We start from the raw sequence: 22,980 nt of genomic DNA on the forward strand, positions 1-22,980 counted from the left end.
CTTAATATAAAGAGGACTTATAGATTACACTCATTGTGTAAATAGAGCAGTCCAGAAAGGGAAGAGGCTGACTGCCTCAAGCTGTGGTGGGTTCCCCATTTCTGGAGCTCCTTAAATAGAAGCCGGAAGATCACTTATCAAGAGTGTTGTGAAGGGATTGCCTATTTGGGTATACAGTGGACTTTGATGGCTTAGAGGTTCCTTCTAATTCTAACGTTCTGTGATTCTGTCTTGGAGTCTCAGAGACAGCTTACTTGAAGACAATCCCAATGACTGAATCTCCCACCCTCCACCAAACACCCCTGAGGCTGGGGTGACCTCCCACTGCCTCCTTTCCTCCTTTCCCCTTTCCTCAAGGGGATCCACTTCACTCTCCTTCACAGCACCAAGCAGATGTTGGTTGATATCATCCAGTTCCAAGCAGGAGATTCCCTTCAGGACATCCTGTCTGTTTTACCGTCAGGAGAACAGGTGAGGTTGAGTTGGGGGGAGGTACAGAACCATCTCAGTCAGTCATCCTTAATTGGTACCCCTACCTGGATTACCCAGACAGACCCTGGAGTGCTGCCCATTAGAGGGAAAAGCAATGGAAGGAGGAGCCCTGGAGAAGTTCCCCCTATTCCTGATGTGTGAGATAAAGCACATCCTATAGGAAACAGAAACAAATGGTACCAGTACTAGATGGGCAAGAGGAGACAAGATAGGGAGAAGAGGCAGCTAGGATAGAACACTGGACCTGGAGTCAGGAAAACCTGAACTCAGACACTTACTACCTGTGCAATCCTGGGCAAATCACTTCCCCTCTGTTTTCCTTAATCCACTGGAGAAGGAAATGGCAAACCACTCCAGTGTCTCTGCCAAGATTACTCCATGGACAGTGGTCTTCTAGGGTCCACGGATCTCAAAGAGTCAGACACAACTGAACAACAACAAAGGCGAGCGTGGGACAAGGGGGATGGGGGTGAAGAAAGGCATCCTATGCAGAGATAATGGAATCTTTTGAACTGGGAGAGAAGGGGGGGGTGGGGCATGGATAGGAGTGAAGAGCAGGTCGAGCTGGCTAGAGTGGAACCAAAATTAGGGGGTTCCCAGAGATAAGGAGAAGGTGGCAGGCAAGGGAGGAGCACCCTCAGCCTTCCCTGAGAGGTAAGATGTAATGTTGCTCTTCACTCCTTCCATCCCTAAATAATCCTAGTCTGAAAGACCTCTTTCATAGCTAACAAATCTTTCATGCTCTGGATTCAGGCCTGCTCTGCCCTGCTCTCAATAGACAAGCCTGTTGTGACCCCAGCTTAGCTCAGGAGAATTCCCTTCCTGGCAGGCCCTTGTACTTTACCCTCTTGATTACGTTTCTCCCTATCGATGTGGACAATGTTCAGTCATTTTTCAGTCATGCCCAACTCTTTGTGACCCGTTTGAGGTTTTTTTAGGCAGAGATAATGCAGTGGTTTACCATTTCCTTCTCCAACTCATTTTACAGATGAGTAAACTGAGGCAAACAGGGTGACTTGCCCAGGGTCCCATAGCTAGGAAATGCCTGAGGCCAGATTTGAACTCGGGAAGATGAGTCTTCTTGAGGCTTGGTGCTCCATCCCCCTGCATCACCTAGCTGCCCCATATGTGAGGGGAAAGGAAAGTCCAGACAGTTTAAACCACCTTTCCAAAGACCTACAGCAAAAGGACACCCAGCCTCTAATCTGGCTTCCACTATAGAAATTGGACCTTGGGCCTTCTACCTTCTCCTCTTACCTCTGGAGTCAAGATGTCTCCCCCAGAAGTCTCCTTTCCTTCCTCTGTGGGGCTGCCCTGGCAGGGGGGATGGTGGAGATAGTGTAGGAGTCTTGTGCCTCTTCTTTCCTTCAGGAAACTGCCCATCGCTTACTGATGTCCCGTCGCCAAGCCTTTGAGGCCCAGACCCCAGAGCCGCTGAAACGCCGTCGATCCCTGGCTGCCCAGTCCCTCCTATCGATAAGAGAAAAGCAGCGGCGAGTCCTGAAGAACCTGCGTCACCTTGAGAGTCTGGGACTCGTGACTTCTGCTGATGGCTACCAGGGGCTGGTGGATGAGATAGCCCAGGTAACTAGCCAGATACCCTACCCGGTTCTGCACTGACACCAAAAACCAAGCAGGTGGGACCATGGGAACATGGAGACCCCAAGACTCTCTTCCTAGAGACCCTTCGACTGTTCTGAGGAGGAGAACTGTTGGAATATCTTCCTTTTCTCCCAGGAGGCTGGAGGCCTCAAACCAATCCCCCTCTGAATGGAGAGAGGGGCCAAGTACTTTGTCCTTTATCTAGAAGGAAGAGACTTGAAATCCTACTTCTCTTCCTGTCTCAGGGATATCCTTGAAACTTACCTCTCCTTATTCCTTTATTCCACAAATAATTATTGCTGTTTATAGAGCCCTGAGGGTATACCCTAGAAAAGATACCAAGCTTAGGTAAGACAAGAGTCCCTTCCCTCATGGGGTCTAGTAGGAGAATAATACAGAATCATGGGTAGCTCTAATGCACCATAACGTGTAATAAGTTCATTAGAATGGTTCTAGGCCCCACTAGCACTTCCCCAAATAGGGAAAAGTTATTAACAACTAACTGGGCATCTTCAATATTCGTCTTGCCTGGAGACTAAGGTGAGGAGTGGATGAATGCTGAAGTCCTGACCCTGTCCCCTCTGTTCTCCTCCTCCTTGTCCTTGTTCTTCCTCTTCCCTCCAGGACATTCGAAACCAGCGCCGTTACCGGCAGAGGAGAAGGGTGGAACTGGTGAAGCTTCGGGCCACCTTCCAGGGCCTGCAGGCCAAGACAGCCTTCTATGAGGAGCAGGGCGACTATTACAACCAGTACATCCGTACCTGTCTGGACAACCTGGCCCATGGCAAAAAGTAGGGTCCTGGGTCCCAGCATGGCAGAAGAGTCAGGCCATGGCACTGTCTTTTCAACACTGCCCCCTCCCCCCCTTTTAGGGATGGCCTTCGAGGGATTGGTCTTCGAGTTCAACTCTTAAGCCATCCTGTTGCCTTTGTTTCCCCTCTATCATTCTCCATGGCAACAGTTAAATCTTTTAAAAAACTTTTGCTCAGTTATTTAATCCCTAAATGATCCCCAAGATCAAACGGAACACCGCTCCCCCCAACAAAGTGAGTTATTTTAAACCTCAGCCAATGGGGTGTCCTTCTATCCCCTTCTACTATAATAACAGGAAGTCTCATTTCCCAGGAAGAGACATTTGAGTGGATTCTCTTGAATCTTTTTAAAATATTAAAACAGGAATGATAAAAAGGGGAAGAAGCAGCCATCTCTACGTTACACCGCTGCCCAGCTCTTGGAAAAGGGGGTCCTGGTGGAAATCGAGGACTTGCCAGTCACTCAGTGAGTGTATCCCCCAGGGTGGGGTATGTGGGAATCTCTAACCAAGTCAATCGATAATTTTCCCTCCTGCCCTTGGAATGCTCCAGTCTGATTGGTGAGATGGCCCATGCCCAGGCACAGAAGGACAAGGGCAGAATAGCCAGCTAGACTTTGGAACAGGAGGATGGGGAGTAATTTCTGGAGAGTAAAATTGAGTGCTATGCCTCTGGGAAGGCTAACAGACTGAGCAGAGTTGAAAAGAACAGAAAGGATGAGATTTGTGCAAAATGGGAGCGTGTCTCCAGCAGGGAGGATGATGGTCTATGTGAGGCTCAGAGGTGGGATGGGGGAAGAGGGGGACACATTTGCCCCATTAGAGTGTGGAACAGGCTGATCCAGAGGGCCCTGGAAGACATGGGGGAATTTTGAGCCTATGATAAGGAATTGGGGCTAAATGCATATGGTTGAGACCCTTTAATGAGAAGGAGGCAAGAGGGGAAGCCAGGGATGTGAATAATTTTTATCACTGCCCTTGTTCTGTTGAGAAGGGAAGACTGAAACATTCTCCCTCTGTAAATATGGGGATCGGTCTCTGGAGGGACAAAGTGATCACCCACCTCCTTTTGGATCCTATTTCTCTGACAGCTTTCGCAATGTCATCTTTGACATCATTCCTGGGGAAGAGGCAGGAAAGTTTGAGGTGAATGCCAAGTTCATGGGCGTGGACATGGAGAGATTTCAGGTTCACTATCAGGTGAGGGGAAATTTGGTCTGAGTATGGTGAGTGACTTGTCCCTGGCACTCGGAGGTGACTCTCCATTCTAGAGAGAGGGAGGGGACATAGGATGCTTCCTCTGGGAGACGTGAGGGGATGTGAAACCCAAAGCTTGAGAGAAGTTGGCTCCTCCTGGGCTGGGTAAGGGCTGGAGGAATCCTTTCCCATGCTACCCTAGGGAAGCAGTGGGAATGGGGATCCTAATTGGCTTCTTCCCTGTTCTCACTCTGCTTTGTGGGCAGTTTCACTGGTGCGGCAGACTCGGTCAGTGTGGTCTCCCCATTTTCGTTCTTCAGGGGTCATCTGCTTTGCTCCTGGAATTCTTAGAGAAAATGAGATTAGCTCTGCTCCTTCCTCCTCCTTACCTATTACCCCTTAACCCCCTAGGGGGCAACACATCCCGACTCATGGCAGCAGCTGCAAAAAGAGAGGCCTGGGGGCAGCTAGGTGGCACAGTGGATAAAACACTAGCCCTGGATTCAGGAGGACCTGAGTTCAAATCTGGCCTCCAACACTTGACACTTACTAGCTGTGTGACCCTGGGCAAGTCACTTAACCCCCATTGCCCCACAAAAAAAAGAGAGAGAGAGGCCCGGCTCAGTGCAGACCCTCCCTGAGCCCCCAAATCATTTGGGCCTGTTATCAGATAACAGTAGCCCACATTAATTCCCCACATCCCTCTAAAATACCTAGTCAGTGTGCCAAGTACTATGCTAAAATGCTGGGGATATACAAAGAAAGAGATATGTAGTCCCTGCCCTCAGGGAGTTCACAGTCTAACCGGGAAACAACAAGCAAACAACTATGTATAGTATAAGATGTATACAGGGTTAGAAAGCTGAAGGCAATCTCAGAAGAAACAGGCTAGAAGTGAAGCGCTTTCTCCACCATCCTACACCTAGGGAGTATCAGAGCGGGGCGGGGGGGGGGGGGGGGGGATGGAGTAAATGTGGTGAAGATGAAAAGGAGGAAGGCAGCCAACATTCATACAGGGCTTTAAGGTTTGCAAAGTGGTTTGCCAGTTGAGCTTGGCAAGGGAGAGGCGTTATTCTCCCCATTTTTCAGATGAGGAGACTGAGGCTCAGAGAGGCTGCGGCTTGCCTATAGGGTCACAAGGCCTCTCTGAGGTAGGGTTCGAGCCAAGGTCTTCAGCGACCCTCCCCTCTTCCCCAGGACCTCCTCCAACTCCAGTACGAAGGCGTAGCCGTCACGAACCTCTTCAGCAAGGCCAAGGTCAACGTCAATCTCCTTGTCTTTCTTCTCAATAAGAAGTTATTCCTGAAGTGATGGGGGGGGGGGAGCGCGGAACATCCCTTTACTCCATTCCAGCTGTTTTAACCAAACACGTGCCGAACTGCAAAGACCCCAACACGGCGTCCTGGCTGACTCATTCTCTCCCCTGTGCAGGAGCCGCTGCTTTGGGGAGGGGGGTGGGGGTGCTTTTTGCTTCTTCCTCCATTCCTCCAGTAGCCCAGAATCATAGAGAACCTCAGAGTTGGGAAGGAAATGCAGGTCATCTAACCCAACCCTGACTTTATGCACGACTCACACACACGTACACGTACACGTACACGTACACGCACCCACACGTGGTACTCCAGCTTCTGCCCAAAGAACTCCACCTCCACTGATGGGGAGCTCACTCCCTCCCCAGGCTGCCCATTTACATCAACCCTAAATCTGCCTCTCCATGCCTTCCATCCAAGTAGAACAAGGGTGACTTGCCTTCCATGGGATCTTCTGGTGGGATTGGGTTGGTCATGTCGCAAGCCTGGTCACACTCCAGCCTGAACTGAATATAGAACTCTTGATGGATCATGATCATGGCAGACAATAGCAGAACTGGCCCTCCTCAGGCAGGACCCCTCTGCTGGCCAGAGCCCAACCTTACAGAAAGAGGAATCCAGGGAGCATTGCTGATTTTAGCCCTTTGCTGCTGATTCTCCACACCCTAAGTGTGTTACTATGTAGTTGAATAAATTAGACGTGGGTGGGCAGTTGGGTGGGGGTAGTGACAGCATCTGTTGCGCTCTAGTGACCGATTTTTGTATTGCAAGCACAGTCCCTGGCCCAGGCTCCTTGACTTTGCCTTCTGCAGAGACTGATAGATCAGAGGGGTATAGATTTAGAGCTAGGCCTTGGGTCATCCAGCCCAACCCCATCTTTTTACAGATGGAGAAACTGGGACTCACAGAGATGAAGTGGCTTGTGATGGTCATAGAGTAAGTTGCAGAGCCTGATCTGAACCCAGGCCTTATGATTATAGATCCAGAGAGACTAAAGCTAGTACTTCAACTTCCAAAGAGAAGGCTCTTCAGCAATTAGAACTGCCTAAACCCCAGCTCCAAAGTGCCCCTCCATTCTGAACTATTTTTTACAAAAGTTTAATCAATAAACGTTCATTAAGCACCTATCATTGCCAGGCACTGTGCTGTGGGGATAGAAAAAGAAGCAAAAGATGGGCCCTGCCCTCAAGAAGTTTACCATCTAATGGGTTGGAAAAGGAGAGATAGTATAGAGTTACTACTTGGTACCAATGGTAGCTCTTTCTCCCCATTATGGTAGATAAAGCATAGCCTATTTTAACCTCTAATCTCATTTGTCCTCCAACCTACCTTTGTTTTAAAAAAAAACAACTGCTTTATTCTTGTGTCAATAGGATATTTATTTCTCCACTACCATTACTCAGAATGATTGTATATTCCTAGCCCTAATGTTCATTGTCTTCTGTATATTTGAGTTCACCTCATGTGTGGGCATAAAGAATTCTTTTATTCAAAATTGCCTTATATCCATACTAGTAGAAAACTCATAGTTCCCTTTATATTTAAAAATCACTTATTTGGGGCAGTAGGGTTCTCTCTTAAACTTCAACTTTTTATACTCAGTTTGATACAGTATACATGGTTTTCTCTTTTTCCCCCTTTTCTCGACTCCTAGTTCCTAGATTTTCTTTTTTTCTGTTCTGACTTATCTGTGTGGCCTCTCTAGGTCTATTGGCCTGGCACTGTATTTCTTGTCCATCTGTTCTTCCTCCCCTTTCCCCAACCACCCAATTTCTGTCCTATTACCCTTCCAACTTTGTTTTGAATAAAATTTGCTGTTTCAACCACATTTGTTGTTAACTTATTAATTCCCTACTCACCTTTGGGGTCACCCCTCCCTCCACCCTCGAGCCAGTCTGTATCCAGCTTCCAGAGAATCTATCCTCTGCCCAGATCTCCAAGAATAAGGCCCTCCCTCCCTCCTTACTCCCACTTTCCAGTACCCAATGGATTAGGAAGTCTTCCTACTGCCTAACTTCAGTCCCTCCCACTGTATTATGGGGTCCTTTTCAGCCAATCTGAGCTTTAATAAGATAAGAAGTTGATTCTTCTCATCTCTTGGAACAGAGAAAAAGAAGGGATGGTTAGGTTTCGATTCTGGTTTTATCAACAGCTGAACAAATGAAAGTCAGAAGGAGAAGGCATCCAAGTTCACACCCCCTTGCTCCAAATTTTGTTTGCTGTCCTGCCTATTCTTGGGACTCAGGTGCTACCACCTTCCTCCTAAACCCTAAATCCCTAGTTTTCTTACGAGATTTGCTATGTTCTCAGTTGTAAGAAAGTCATTTGGTGATTCTTCCTCTTCCATATTCAGTGAAATATTGAAATATTTGTTAAACATGTAAAGTGCCAGGCAATGGGAATACACAAGGGGGAGGGGCTAAAGAGCTTACAATTTAGGGGTGAAAGATAAGCACAAAGCTGCTACTGTGTTCAGAGTGCTGCTAGGCCCTAGGAGATAAATATTAAACGTATTAGGTGCTATTACCTTCCCTTTTGTATGTGTGTATGTGTCCCCCCTTTCAAAGCAACCTTGTATTTTAAATTAGCTATTACTAGCTAATATTAATAGCTTAGAAACTGCTAAGTGCTTTACAGACATCTCATTTGATCCTCACAACAATCCTCAGATGCTGTTATCCCCATTTTACAGATGAGGAAATTGAGGCAAAGTGACATCCAGGGTCAACTATTAAGTATCTGAGGTCAGATTTGAACTCGGGTCTTCCTGACTCCAGCACAGGCATTCTATCTATTGTGCCATCTGTATTAATATAGGTCCTTGTCTCCCTGGTTAGAATGTAAACTCGAGTACTGCATATAAATCCCTTGAGTCTAGCACACAGTGGTTGTACACTAAATGCTTGTTGATTAGGACTGGGTCCCTGCCCTCCTAGAGCTTATAGTCTAATACAGGAAATCTACACAGATAGAGGAGTGGTGGGCCTGGAAGACTGTTTCTCTTGAAGGTTTCTAGGATGGCAAATAGAAGAGTAGAGGCCCAGTGTGCTATTGATAAAACCGACTCTACCCAGGGTTTATTAGGGCAGCTAAGGGATGCAGGAGATAGAGCTTCTGGCCTGAAGTCAGGAAGACTTGAGTTCAAATCTGGTCACAGAGTCAGACACAACTGAAAATGACTGAGCAACAAAATTGTTAATCTAGTAGTCATATGGATGGGTTGAAAGGCAGAGAAAATGGAGGTGGGAAGACCACTTAGAAGGCTAGTGCAACAGTTATGGGGAGGAAGGATAGAACATATAAGGCCCCATTCTAGGATGTTGGCAGGGGAAGTAGAAAGGAAGGGAAACTGAGAAATATTGCAGAGGTAGAGTGGATTGGACGGCTAGGTGACACGGTGGATAGAGTGCCAGGCCTGGAATCAGGAAGACTCATCTTCCTGAGTTCCAATATGGCCTCTAACACTTAGCAGCTATGTGGCCTTGGACAAGTCACTTAACCCTGTTTGCCTCAATTTACTCATCTGTAGAATGAGCTGGAGAAGAAATGGCAAACAACTCCAGTATCTTTGGCAGGAAACTCCCAAATGGGGTCATGAAGAGTTGGACATGACTCAACAAGAAGGGTGGATGGGGCAGGGAGGTGAGGGTGGGGAGAAGTAAAAAATAAACAAAGTTTTGAACACAGAAGAGTGGGTAAATGTCAGTGCCACTGAACAAAAGTAAAGTCACAAGGAGGAACCCTCTTAGAAGGAAAGATAATGAACTCGGTTTTGAACTTGTTGAATTTGAGATGCCACAGCTCTCCAAACTGAAATGCTCTTCACACTACCAGAAGTACAGGTCTAGCACTCAAGAAATATCAGCACTGAAGACAGACATTGTTTTCAAATCTAATTTCTATCTCAATATCTTTTGCATCTGTCCCTTTCTCTTTTCTCACCCAGTCTCCTATGATGATATTTTCTTCAGTATTTTTTGTGCTTCTTTTACCAAGCTAATAATTCTATTTTCATTTTCTTTTTTGCAGGGCAATGAGGGCTAAGTGACTTGCCCAGGGTCACACAGCTAGTAAGTGTCAAGTGTCTGAGGCTGGATTTGAACTCAGGTCCTCCTGAATCCAGGGCTTGTGCTTCATCCACTGCGCCACTTAGCTACCCCCTAATAATTCTATTTTTATCATTTTCTTGCATTAATTTCATTCATTTTCCCAATTTTTCCTCTACCAGTCTTAAATCTTTCTTTAACTCTTCCAGGAATTATTGTTGGTGTTAGGTCTAATTAACATTTTTCTTTGAGGCTTTGCTTGTAGCTATTTTCACATTGTTGTCTTCTAAGTTATGTCTTGGTCTTCCCTGACACCATAGTAGTTTTTTATGGTCAGATTCTTTTTTTGTTGTTTACTCATTTTCCCAGCCTATTTCTTGACTTTGAATTTTATGTTAAAATTGGGCTGTGCTCTCCTAGGGGAAGGGAAACACTATGCAAAGCTTCAGCCTTTTTCATGCTGCCATTTTCTGAATTATTTCTGGAGGATCTGGAAGTTTTCAGTACTTCCAAAGTGGTGTGGTTCTGGAAGAGGTATGGTTACTGCTCTCCTGGTCTACTCTATGGTCTTTACCCAGGAAAGGCTCCTGCTCACCTGCAACCACAATTCGTAATGCTCCTTTGGCCCTGGAACTGTGACCAAGACCCCTGTTCTGTTTTTGACTGATCACAAGAATTCCTCTCTGTCCTGGAACCATGACCTAAAACTGTTCATGGGCAATAGAGCTGACAGTCAGTGCCAGCTGCACCTAATGCCAGCAAAGGGCCCTCTGTAATCTCTTCCTGACCAGTGGTCTGACCTCCTTCCTTTCTCTAGGCTGAGCGCTCCTGAAGCTGCTGCTGCTGCTACTGTCCCCGTGGCTGCCTCCAAGGCCCACTGCTGGTGCTCCTGCTGAGCTTCAGAGAGAGCTAGGATTGGACCAGGAGCCAGAGGAGCCCATCAGGGACTAGCATGTGTTGAAGCAGGTCTGCACTAGGTAGTGGGCCAGAGGAGCTTCCAAAAAACTCAGTGGCACTGGTGAGAAGGCTGGGATTACCATCCAAATCCTAGCACCCATTCTACTTTTTTCACCAGGCATAGAATGCCTCCCCTTGATCTTTTTCATGTCTTCCTGGGTAAAGGGTGGAGCAAACGTTTTGGAATTGTATCTCTCTGACACCTCATGGGGGGAAAAGGTGGGAGGAAGTTTGGGGCAACTACCAGGTGACATCTAGGATCTAGAGTTCTGGAGTTCGAGTTAGAGAAACCTGAATTTGAATCCCACTTCAAACATTTACTATCTGTATGTCGTTATTCAGTCATATCTGACTCTTCATGACCCATTTGGGGTTTCCCTGGCAGAGATACTAGAGTGATTCGCTATTTCCTTCTCTAGCTCATTTTATAGATGAGGAAACTGAGGCAAACAGGGCTATGACTTGCCCAGAGTCACACAGTTAGTGTCTGAGCTTGGATTTGAACTCAGGTCTTTCTAATTACAGGTCCAGCACTCTATGCACTGCTGCCCCATATACTATCTTGGCAAACTCTAAGGAAATCACTTAAACACTATTTGCCTCGGTTTTCTCATCTATTAAGTGGGGATAATAATAGCACCTACCTCCTAAGGTTGATGTGATAATAAAATAAGATAATCTATGTAAAAAACCAGCAGCTTTGGGAGCTGCTATATAAATATTTGCTTTCTTGATTATTATTATTTTATTAAAGTGCTTTATTTATACTTTTGCTATGTTTCATAAACCATGAGATTACAGAAAGTTTACTGCCTCTGTGATATAAATATAGAGTCAGTTGGGCTGGAGAAATATTAGGGGGCAGCTAGGTAGCACAGTGGATAAAGCACTGGCCCTGGATTCAGAAGGACCTGAGTTCAAACTCCACCTAAGACACTCGACACTTACTAGCTGTGTAATCCTGGGGAAATCACTTAACCCTTATTGCCCCACCAAAAAAAAAAGAAAAGAAAAGAAAAAAAAAGAAAGAAATTCCAGGTGCAGGTGAGGTTCCCCATAATTAAAAAAAATATATTTCGGGGCAGCTAGATGGCACAGTGGATAAGCACCAGCCCTGGATTCAGGAGTACCTGAGTTCAAATCCGGCCTCAGACACTTACTAGCTGTGTGACCCTGGGCAAGTCACTTAACCCCAATTGCCTCACAAAAAAAATTTTTTTTTTTAAATATTTCGAGGTGATACTGAATTTTCATCCCCCAGTATAAATTTTGAACCTGGACAGTAAGGGATTTCCTAAACTTGCCCAACTGAGAAGTATCACAGCATATAGCAAGGATGGAAAAGGATCCTTCTATGAATGTGTCAGAGAGACCTTGATGAGACCGCTATACTGGTGGCATGAGTAGATTACCTACCATTTTGTGGGTGAATTGTATACTCCCTTGCTGGTTTATTCATTTTAATGTGACACTATGGATTTAAAGAAGATGGGAAGCAAGCTGGTGCAGGTTACTATAACCACTGCAGAACATCTGGGATCATCTTGGAAAACCAACAAGTGTAGCCACAGGCTGTCCAGTGTTGCATTGGTATGTTAGGGAGCTTTCTTTCTAGAGGGTTTATGCCAGGTAGTAGGATCACTAAGTCTGTGTATAAATAGTTTAGCGACTCTTCTCTCGCAATTGTAAATTGCTTTCCAAAATGGTTGATACAATTGACAGCTCCACTAGCAGTATATATAACAGTGTGCGTGTCTTCCCAGAACTTCTCCAACACTGACTTCATTCACCCGAGTGAAAGAATAAATAAAAATGTTTATTACGTGCTTACTACATGCCAAGCACTGTGTTAAATGCTGTGGATACAAACAGATAGAAGCAAGATAGTTCCTATTCACAAGGAGTATATATTCTAACATCTCTGGAGCTACAGAGAATAAATTTAATCTCTTTCACTCCAGAACACTTCAAACATTTTATATGTGTGATTTTTTAAAAACTTTTTTTTTAAGTCTGATCTTAGTAAAATGGGCATTTCTTTGTGCTTTTCCTTTAAATAAGAAGAAACTAAGTGGAAAAGGAGTGGGGCACAAGTACTGATTTGAAGCTTGCCTCAGACACTTGCTAGCTGTGTGACTGGGCAAATCACTTGACCTCTCTGAGACTTAGTTTCAGCTGCAAAATGGGGGTGATAGGGGGCAGCTAGGTGGTGCAGTGGATAAAGCACCAGCCCTGGATTCAAGAGGACCTGAGTTCAAATCCAGCCTCAGACACTTGACACTTACTAGCTGTGTGACCCTGGGCAAGTCACTTAACCCTCACTGCCCCGCAAAAAAAAAAAAAAATGGGGATGATAATAGCATCTATTTCAAAGGGTCTTGTTAGGATCAATTAATTCACATGTAAAGCACTTTGCAAATCTTAAAGTACTATATAAATGCTAGCTATTATTTGTTATTATTATAAATTGATTACACATTATATAAATTGATTTTTTGTTATTTTATAAATACATAATAAATTCTGCTATGTCCTGTCTGTGCTTTTTTCTGGACTTCTGTGGGTTAAAAAAAATGATGTCTCAGGGACAGCTAGGTGGTGCAGTGGATAAAGCACTGACCCTGGATTCAGGAAGACCTGAGTTCAAATTTGACCTCAGACACTTAACACTTACTAGCTGTGTGACCCTGGGCAAGTCACTTAACCCTCATTGCCTCCCCCCCCCCCAAAAAACCCAACAAAACAAAAAAAAAAACAAAAAAAAACCCACTCAAGTCCTTTTTCACATGACTTGCTATTAAGCCGGTTGTCCTCCATCTTGTAGTTGTGCCACTGATTTACTTATATATGTGTGATTTTGCATTTAACCCTATTAAATGTTGTCTTGTTTGCTCAACCACTTAATTGTTCTATTCTGTTAAGATCTTTTTTTTAACCCTGTTTCTGTTCATCCAGTGTATTAGCTATCACTCCTAGCTCTGCATCATTTGTATGCTCAATAAGTGAGCTCAATAAGTGATATCTACATCTTCATCTGGACCCATGATTGATTGATTTGTGTTTTTTTTAATTTATTAAACTTTTGCATTTCTCCTTAAGCCTGTCATTGATCCCCCTCCCCATCCTCTTAGTTGAGGACCTCAAATGAAAAAAATTAAAGTCATTCACCTATAATTCCCTTTTCTCCCTTTCTCAATTCATATCCCTCTCTTAATTGTTTAATTGATACGGGGGAGATGTTAACTGGTCAAAGATAGCAGAAGAAATATACCAGATGGGGGCTCATAAGAGATGATAATATTAAAAACCCAAACCTTTCAGTGTTACCCCCTAGAGCCTGGAGGAGAGATGTAGTAGATACCATGTGGGGACCCAGAATGACAAAAGTATTAGAAATTAGGAAAATTAACCTAGAGCCCTTGATAACGTCAATTTATTTCTATTCTTTTCTCCTCCAGTTCATTACTACCCTTCTTTCTCCCAGTCATCAATCCCTCCCTATCCTTCCTTGCTGGCTACAAATATGCCTATACCTCTTCCATTTACCCCAAACCTTCATTTGATTTTATCATCCCTCGTAGTGATTATCCTCTCTCTCTCTCTTTCTTTTCTCTGTCAAACTCTCTGAAAATGTAATTTATTCTTGGTGCCTCTCCTGCCTCTCTTAACTCTCTTCTAAACCCACTGCAATCTGATTTCTGATTTCATGGTTCAACTCAAACTGCTTTCTCCAAATTACCAATGTTTCTTTCATTGCTAAACGTAATGGCCTTTTCTCAATCCCAGTCCTTCTTGACTTCTCTGAAACATTTGATAGTGCTGATGACCTTTTCCTGGGTTTTCTTGGCTTTGCTATCTTTTGGCTCTCTTCCTACTTATCTGACCTCTCCTTCTTAGTTAACTTTGCTGCACCTGCATCCTTGTCATATTCCCTGAGGGTGTCTCTCAGTGTTCTGTCCTGGGCCCTCTTCTATTTTCTCTCTATACTATTTGACTTGGTGATTTCATCTGCTCCCATGAATTTAGTTATCATCTCTATGCAGATAAATCCCAGGTCTAAATATCCAGCCTTAGTCTCTCTTCTAAGCTCCAATTCCACAGCTCTAGCTGCCTATTAGATATGAGTGTCATATAGACATCTCAAACCCAACATAACCAAAACAACTCATTGTCTTTCCCCCTTACCCAACGTCCCCTCCTCTGAATTTTCCCACTACTATTTTTTCCTTAAATTAAAAAATTATTTTATTTTTCAATGAACAAAAATCTATCTTCTCTCGTACCTCCTCCCCTAATTAAAAAAAGGAAAACAAACCTTTTAAATAAATATGCATAATCAAATAAAATAAATTCCCACATTGGCTATGTCCCAAAAATATGTCTCCATCTGCAATATAATTCCATCACCTCTCTGTCAAGAGATGGAGAGCATGTTTTATTCTTAATATTCTGGAATCATGGTTATTGGTCAGAGTTGTTAAGTCATTCAAAGTTGTTTGTCTTTACAATATTATTTTTATATTATACCTTTTTTTTCAGGTCCTGCTCACTTCACTCTGTATAAGTTCATAGAACTCTTCCCTGGTTTCTTTGAAATTATCATAATTTCTTACAGTACAATAGTATTCCATTTTATTCATAATCATAATGTGTTCTTGCACTCCCCAATTAATAGGTATCTCCTTAGTTTCCAGTTCTCTGTCAACCACAAAAGGAGCCACTATATATCTTTTTGTACATATGGGTCCTTTTCTTTTCTTTTCTCTTTGGGGTATAGACATAGTAATGGTATCACTGGGTCAAAGAATATGCACAGTTTATAAACTTTGGGGATATAGTTCCCAATTGCTTCCAGGCTGGCTGGGCCAGTTCACAGCTCATCAACACAGCAGTAATGTACCTGGTTTCCCACAGTCCCCCCAGCATTTGTCATTTTCCTGTTTTGTCAACTTTGCCAATCCAATAGGTAGGAGGTAAAGCCTAAGAGTTGATTTTATTTGCATTTCTCTAATTATTAGTAAATTGAAGAATTTTTTCTTATAACTCTTGATAGATGAGATTTTTTTGTCTGAAAACTGCCTATTCATATCCTATGACCATTTTTATAAATTGGAGAGTGTCTTTTATTCTTAAAAATTTGGATCAATTCTCTAAATATCCTAGAAATAAGACCTTAGAGAAACTTGCTTCAAAGATTTCCCCCCAGGTACTTGCTTCCCTTCTAATTTTAGATGTGTTGGTTTTATGTGTCTAAATACTTTTCAATTTTATATAATCAAAATTATCCATTTTAACTTCTGTGATCCTCTCTATTGCTTGTTTAGCCATAAACTCTTCCTCTATCCCTATATCTCAAAGGTAATTTCTTCCTTGCTCTTCTTTTATTTGTATTGATGTCTTTGGTTTGTTTTTTTCACATTACTACAATTTCCTCCAGCAACTTTCTTCTTCCCCTGCCAGAGTGCCATCCCATACTACAAATAAAATTTTTAAAGAAGAGGAAAAGGGGGAAGCTAAGTGGCACAGTGGTTAAAGCATCGGCCCTGGATTCAGAAGGACCTGAGTTCAAATCTGACCTCAGACACTTGACACTTACTAGCTGTGTGACCCCTGGCAAGTCACTTAACTCTCATTGCCCCATGCCAAAGAAGAAGAAGAAGAAGAAGAAGAAGATCAGCAGGACTGATACATAGAAAAAGTTTGAAAATATGTGAAATCTTCAACATTCATGGGCCTCCCACCTCTGCAAAGTAATGGTGGCATCAGGGTGCCCTCATCTCTCTCTCTCTCTCTCATTCTTTTGTGGGGCAATGAGGGTTAAGTGACTTGCCCAGGGTCCCACAGCTAGTAAGTGTCAAAAGTCTGAATCCAGATTTGAATTCAGGTCCTCCTGAATACAGGGTGGGTGCTTTATCCACTGTGCCACCTAGTTGCCCCTTCATATCTCTTTTTTCAAGCCAAGCTTGTTCTTTGTTCACTTTTTATTTTGTTTTGTTTTGTGAGGCAATAGGGATTAATTGATTTGCACAGGGTCACACAGTTAGTAAGTGTCAAGTGTCTGTTGTAGTCATTATGTATATTGTTTCTTAGCTATTTAGCTATTTTATTTTACTTTGTCATGAAGACCTTTTCATGTTCATCTGTTTTCATCCTTTCTTACAGCACAGTAATATTTCATTACATTCATGTACCACAATTTGTTTAGTTATTGCCCAATTGATGACATCTCCTTTGTTTCTGATTTTTTTGCTATCGCAAAATTTTCTGTCATAAATATTTTGGTGTATATGAAGGTTTTTTGTTGTTTTTTTTATCAATAGCCTCCTGGGGTTTAAGCCCAAGTAGTAGGATCTCTGGGTCAAAGGTATGTACAGTTTAGTTTATTTACATAATTCCAAATTACTTTCTCAAATGGTTGTACCAATTCACAGCTCCACCAGCAATGTAATAGTCTTCCTTATTCTTCTAATTTGTTTATGATGTCATTCTTTATAGCTAAGTCATGTACCCATTTGGAGACTTCCCTATTACAATCGAAGTCACCACCATCCTCCCAGTCTTTCACCTTTATAACTCTGGCATCCTACTTGACTCTTCACACTCACTCTATCAAATCATTTGCTAATTTTTTGTGTGTTTCTTCCTTCAAAACATCTTTCTTGGGGCAGCTAGGTGGCGCAGTGGATAGAGCACCAGCCCTGGAGTCAGGAGTACCTGAGTTCAAATCCAGCCTCAGACACTTAACACTTACTAGCTGTGTGACCCTGGGCAAGTCACTTAACCCCAATTGCCTCACTAAAAAAAAAACAAAAAAAAACCTTTCTTATAAACCCCCTTCTCTGCACTCACACAACCAACACCCTATATTTGTCCTTCATCACTTTAATTCTGGACTAATATATTAGCTTTCTTTTTAAAAAAAATAATAGGGGGCAGCTAGGTAGCACAGTGGATAGAGCACCGGCCCTGGATTCAGGAGTACCTGAGTTCAAATCCGGCCTCAGACGCTTAACACTTACAAGCTGTGTGACCATGGGCAAGTCACTTAACCCCCATTGCCCCGCAAAAAAAAAAAAATAATAATAATAATAAAGGCTTTTATTTAAAGTTTTGAGTTCCAAATTCCATCCCCTTTCTCCTCCCTGAGGCAGTAAGCAGATATAGGTTATACGTGTGCAGTTGTGTAAAACATTACCATATTAGTAATTTTGTACAAGAAAACTTGAATAAAAGAAAAAATGAAAGAAATAAAGTAAAAAATAGCATGCTTCAGTCTGTGTTCAATCAATATCAGTTCTTTCTTTGGAGGTAGATAACATGCCTTATCATTAGTCCTTTGGGATTGTCTTAGATCACTGTATTGCTGAGAATAGTTAAGTCATTTACAATTCTTCATCAAACAATATTGCTGTCACCATGCAATCACCTGGTTCTGCTCACTTCACTATACATCAGTTCATAAGTCTTTCCAGGCCTTTCTGAAATCATCCTGCTTGTCATTTCTTGTAGTACAATAATATTTCATCAACATCATATACCACAACTTGTTTAGCCATTCCCCAATTGATGGGCATCCCTTTGATTTCCAATTCTTAGTCACAAAAAGAGTCGCTATAAATATTTTTGTACAAATAGGTATTTTTCTTTTGGGGGGATGTCTTTGAGATAAAAACCTAGCAGTGGTATTGCTGAATCAAAGGGTGTGCACAGTTTTATAGCTCTTTGGGTATAGTTCCAAATTGTTCTCCAGAATGGTTGGATCAGTCCACAACTCCACCAACAGTGGATTTGCATCCCAGCTTTTCTACATCCCTTCCAACACCCAAGATTTTCCTTTTTTGTTAGATATTCTAATTGCCTTCTAATTGCTCTTCCTGCCTTGTCTTTCCCTATTCCTATCCATCTTCCACGTAGCTACCAAACATATTTTCCTAGAGCAAAGGTCTGGCCATGTCATTGTCCTGCTTTGTATATTACACTGCTTTTCTATTACCTCCAGGATCAAACAAAGTCTTCTTTTGGCATTTAAGGCTCTTCATAACCTGGTTCCTAGCAACCCTTGAAGTCTTCTTACACTCACTCCCTTCCACAAATTCTATCCTTTCACATGACATTCCATTTCTACAATGGCACTATCACTTTGTTTTTGCTTTTGTTTTTTGCAGGGCAATGAGGGTTAAGTGACTTGCCCAGGGTCATACATCTAGTAAGTGTCGAGTGTCTGAGGCCAGATTTGGACTCAGTTTCTCCTGAATCCAGGGCCAGTGCTTTATCCACTGCACCACCTAGCTGCCCCTATCACTTTGAAAAGAAAAAAAATCACTTCTAACTGAGGGGTACGAAGCCACCAGCCCTGGGTCTTAGGTCCCCCTGCTTCCTGGGAAAGGGTTCAGGAGACTTTTCTCTTTGGCCCCACGGTCACTGTTCACTACTTTCTAAACTTCCTTAATTGCTGAGTGACAACTGGAAACAGCTTCTTCCTTCTCCTCACCCCAGCTGCTTTTGGTTTCTGGCTTCACAGATCCCTCACACTCTTTTTTTTGTTTTTTGTTTTTTGTTTTTTGTGGGGGTTTTTTGGTGAGGCAATTGGGGTTAAGTGACTTGCCCAGGGTCACACAGTTAGTAAGTGTCAAGGGTCTGAGGCCGAATTTGAACTCAGGTCCTCCTGAATCCAAGGCCTGTGCTCTATCCACTGCGCCACCTAGCTGCCCCCCTCACACTCTTTTCCATGACCTCTCTCAATTATGTTACTGCTGCCCCATAACTAGATGCCCTAGTCTCACTTTTGCTTCTTTCCTTTCTAGTTTCTAACTCTAGAACAGAAAAAGTCAGTTTCCTAGGATTTCCTAGGACAAGAGAAAAGAGAATATACAAATTTAGAAAGGGTTCATTAAGATAAGGTATCTAGAAGTGCTCTTTACGTGGTGGCAAGGAATTGGAAGTTGAGGGGGATGCCCATCAATTGGGGAATGGCTGGACAAGTTGTGGTATATGAATACAGTGGAATACTATTGTGCTGTAAGAAACGATGAGCAGGAGGAGTTCAGAGAAACCTGGAGGGTCTTGCGTGGGCTGATGACAAGTGAGATGAGCAGAACCAGAAAAACATTGTACACGGTATCATTAACATTGATTGTTGATCTACTGTGATGGACCATATTCTTCTCACCAATGCAATGGTACAGAAGAGTGCCAGGGAACTCATGATAGAAGAGGATCTCCAAATCCAAGAAAAAGAAAAAAAAGAACTGTGGAGTATAGATGCTGAACGAACCATACTATTTCTTTGGTTTTTGGTGCTGTTGTTTTTTCTATTTTGAGGTTTTTCATTGCTCTGATTTTTCTCTTTTAACATGACTAATGCAGAAATAGGATTAATGGTATTATGTGTATATATATATATATATATATATATATATGTATATATATATATATATATATATCCTATATCGGATTACCTGCTGTCTAGGGGAGGGGGGAGGGAGGGGAGGGAGGGAGGGAGAAAAATCTGAAATTGGAAAGCTTGTATAAACAAAAGTTGAGAACTATCTTTACATGTAATGGGAAAAAAATAAATAAAAATGCAAAAAAAAAAAAAAAGTAAGCTAGGGGCAACTAGGTGACACAGTAGATAGAGCATTGGCCCCAGAGTCATGAGGAACTGAGTTCAAATCTCACCTCAGACACTTACTAGTTGTGTGACCCTGGGCAAGTCATTTAACCCCAATTACCTTAAACATTTGGGGCCATCTCCAGTCGTCCTGATATAAATCTTGCCACTGGACCCAGGTGGCTCTGAAGGAAAGAGTGAGGTTGGTGACCTTGCACAGCCCTCCCTCACTGAATCATACCATCACCTCCCAATGTCATGGTGCTCTTAGAGAATGAAGGACAAACAACAACATAAAAGTAAGCTATTCAGCCCCACATTGGGTTGTACTTACCTCCTTAAATCATTCTCTAGAGCTAAAACACCCCCAGGGTCATTATTCATGCTCTTTGATCCAAAGATCTCACTAATAGATGGGAATATACTCCATGGAAGTTATTAATATTAAGAAAATTAAAAGTAAATACTCGGTTTTTACTCATAAAAGAAATACTCAAAGCAGCCTCATTTGTACTAACAACAAGTTAGAAACAAAACGTGCCCAACAACTGGAGGATGACAACAAAGTAAGGCATATGAATATAATAGAATATCACTGCACCATGAAGAATGTTAACTAAAAAATTTCAGAGAAATATGGACAAGACATGAATGAAAAGATTCATTGTAAAAACAAAACAAAACTGGGAGAACAAGATATATACATATATAAATGTCTATGTATGTGTGTGTGTGTATATATATACACACACGCATACACACATATGGACTGCAACAGAGGTCAGTTGTTGATTGTCAACAAAAGACTCTGGTCGTTTACAATGTCAATATCAGTACTTATCAGAGTCCAATGTTAGGGCTAACAGGGCACCACAGAACTGGAAGAACTAGTAAGCACTTAAAACAAGAGGCCCTTTTATTTGGAGGTTTCAAAGGAAGGCTCAAAAGGGAACTCAGCTGGAGATGCCCCAAAGACCTGGAGATACCCAGAGACAGCATGGGAAGACCAGGGTAGCCCAATGAGCCCCTTACAATGTGATTTGTACTAAAACCTCCAAATCTAGAATGGGAAGAAGGAAGGAAGCAATACAATTAGGCATGTCACCAGGGAGCTTCTGGCATGATAGTCTTCTGGTCCTATCAACTCCACAAAGGTCTGTAGAACATACATCCTAAATTTTTAAAGAACAGATTTAAAAGACTTCAGTGGGAGGATGGATAGAATCCCATAGACTGAAATTCTACAAGGGAAGGTATCCAAGGAAACATGGCAAAATAAATTTATGTCCTCCCATCAATGCACCAGAGAAGGTCTATCAGCCCCTTGGGGCCCTCCCTTGCTTTCTTCTGCAATAGAAAGAACACTAGTGAAGTCCATGGACTATCCACCTGTCATCCTTTGCTCTCACGACATATCCAACCCATCTTTTTTTAAAAAATCTATTTCCTTAATGACATTCTTTACTCTGTCTTTTGTCACAGTTCCTTATTTGCTATTGTATATTGCGGCCTGCTCACACCCACCATGTGACTCGTTAGGGCAATAACCCCATTTAGGACTTTTATTTTTATGTGACAAACTTAGAGCAGGTTAGGTAAAATACAGTAGTATCAGAGTAGCTGGGACTCAACTCCTAAGCCTACAGAAAAGCAGTTGGTCACTTTATTAATTAATTAACCAATGAAAAAGACCTTCCTTATGAGCCTCTGAGAAAATCCTCTCTAGAACAGCTGTGTCAACTTCTTGTCCCAACAAACTATATTGCTGGGCCAAAAGGAACCCTGCACTGACCTGGGTTCAGTGTTAATCTAGTTAATAACTTGTTATGTCATAGACCCCTCTGGCAGGCTGGTGAAACCACTTAACTCTTTACGGAATAATATTTTTAAATGATTAAAATGCATGAAATACATTGCAAAGGAAACAAACTGTATAAAAATGAAGTTTATAGAGATAGAGACAGAGAAAGAGATGTTATAAACACATATAAAATATATATTGATAACTTCATTAGATAGATGGATAGATGATAGATAGATAGATAGATAGATAGATAGATAGATAGATAGATAGATAGATAGATAGATAGATAGATAGATAGACAAATCTGCATTTTAATACAATTTGGTTCCTATATATTTAAAAGTTCACAGACCTCAGGTTAAGAAGCCCTGATTTAGGAGGTAATATTACCTATGCCTACGAATTGTTGGAGAATAAAAGGAAACTTTAATTTGCTAAATGTTAAAGTATCTGGAAAATTCACTCCTTCACTTTGGCCCTCTGTATTTCTGTGCCATAGGAAACTGACTTTGAAAAATGATCATTTGTTTTATTGAACACCGTAAGGTAAAACTTCAAAAAAACTGCCAACATCTTTGTCCAATTCTCTCCAAACCTCTTCCTGCTCATCCTTCCACATCTTTGGGGTGTATAAGGGACAGTCCTGAGTCATCTGCTCCCATAAATCATAGGGAGGGAAGAAGGAAGGAGTTGCATATGTAGGGTTGATCTTGGGCAGGGATTATAAACACTGGAAAGCAGGAGAAGCTGGGAAGGAATGCTTGGGGATTGAAATATTTTCCCACCTTCTCACCAAACCGCTAAGATTTTCTGAAGCTTCTCTGGCTCTCAGGATGTTCTGGATTCATCTCTCAGAATGGTCATTACAGCTGAGCTGCTCTGGCTTCTAGTCTGAACCATCTCTCCTGACACTGCTCACTCCCCATCTTCCCAGCCTATCAATTCTTTGCCGGGATGACTGTCAGGGCTTCCCTACCCCTCCATCCCCAGGGTTTAATGGTAGCGAGGAAGCCTCTCTTAGGCTTTAGCTACAGTGCTGTAGTCCTTCAGTCCCAAAATCAAGTGCTGCAAGCCCATTGCCCAGTGGCAGCCAAGAATGCTCATAACCTGACATAGTGAAAAAGGAGGTGCAGTCCAAATCTCAGTGGCAA

General features: G+C 42.6%; 1 protein-coding gene across 1 annotated transcript in view; it reads left to right on the forward strand.

Moving 5' to 3' along the window:
- The window catches only part of IQGAP3 (IQ motif containing GTPase activating protein 3), a 61,489-nt gene extending 54,266 nt beyond the window's left edge, over positions 1-7,223 (forward strand). Inside the window, exons 33-38 of the mRNA XM_043963809.1 lie at positions 384-471; positions 1,864-2,076; positions 2,719-2,885; positions 3,271-3,372; positions 3,997-4,105; positions 5,300-7,223. Coding sequence (XP_043819744.1) covers positions 384-471; positions 1,864-2,076; positions 2,719-2,885; positions 3,271-3,372; positions 3,997-4,105; positions 5,300-5,413 — 793 coding nt within the window. The 3' untranslated portion in view covers positions 5,414-7,223. The remainder of the gene's footprint in view (positions 1-383; positions 472-1,863; positions 2,077-2,718; positions 2,886-3,270; positions 3,373-3,996; positions 4,106-5,299) is intronic.
- Positions 7,224-22,980: the final 15,757 nt, after the last annotated feature.

This window comes from Dromiciops gliroides, chromosome 4 (genome assembly GCF_019393635.1).
Source record: "Dromiciops gliroides isolate mDroGli1 chromosome 4, mDroGli1.pri, whole genome shotgun sequence".
Classification (NCBI taxonomy): domain Eukaryota; kingdom Metazoa; phylum Chordata; class Mammalia; order Microbiotheria; family Microbiotheriidae; genus Dromiciops; species Dromiciops gliroides.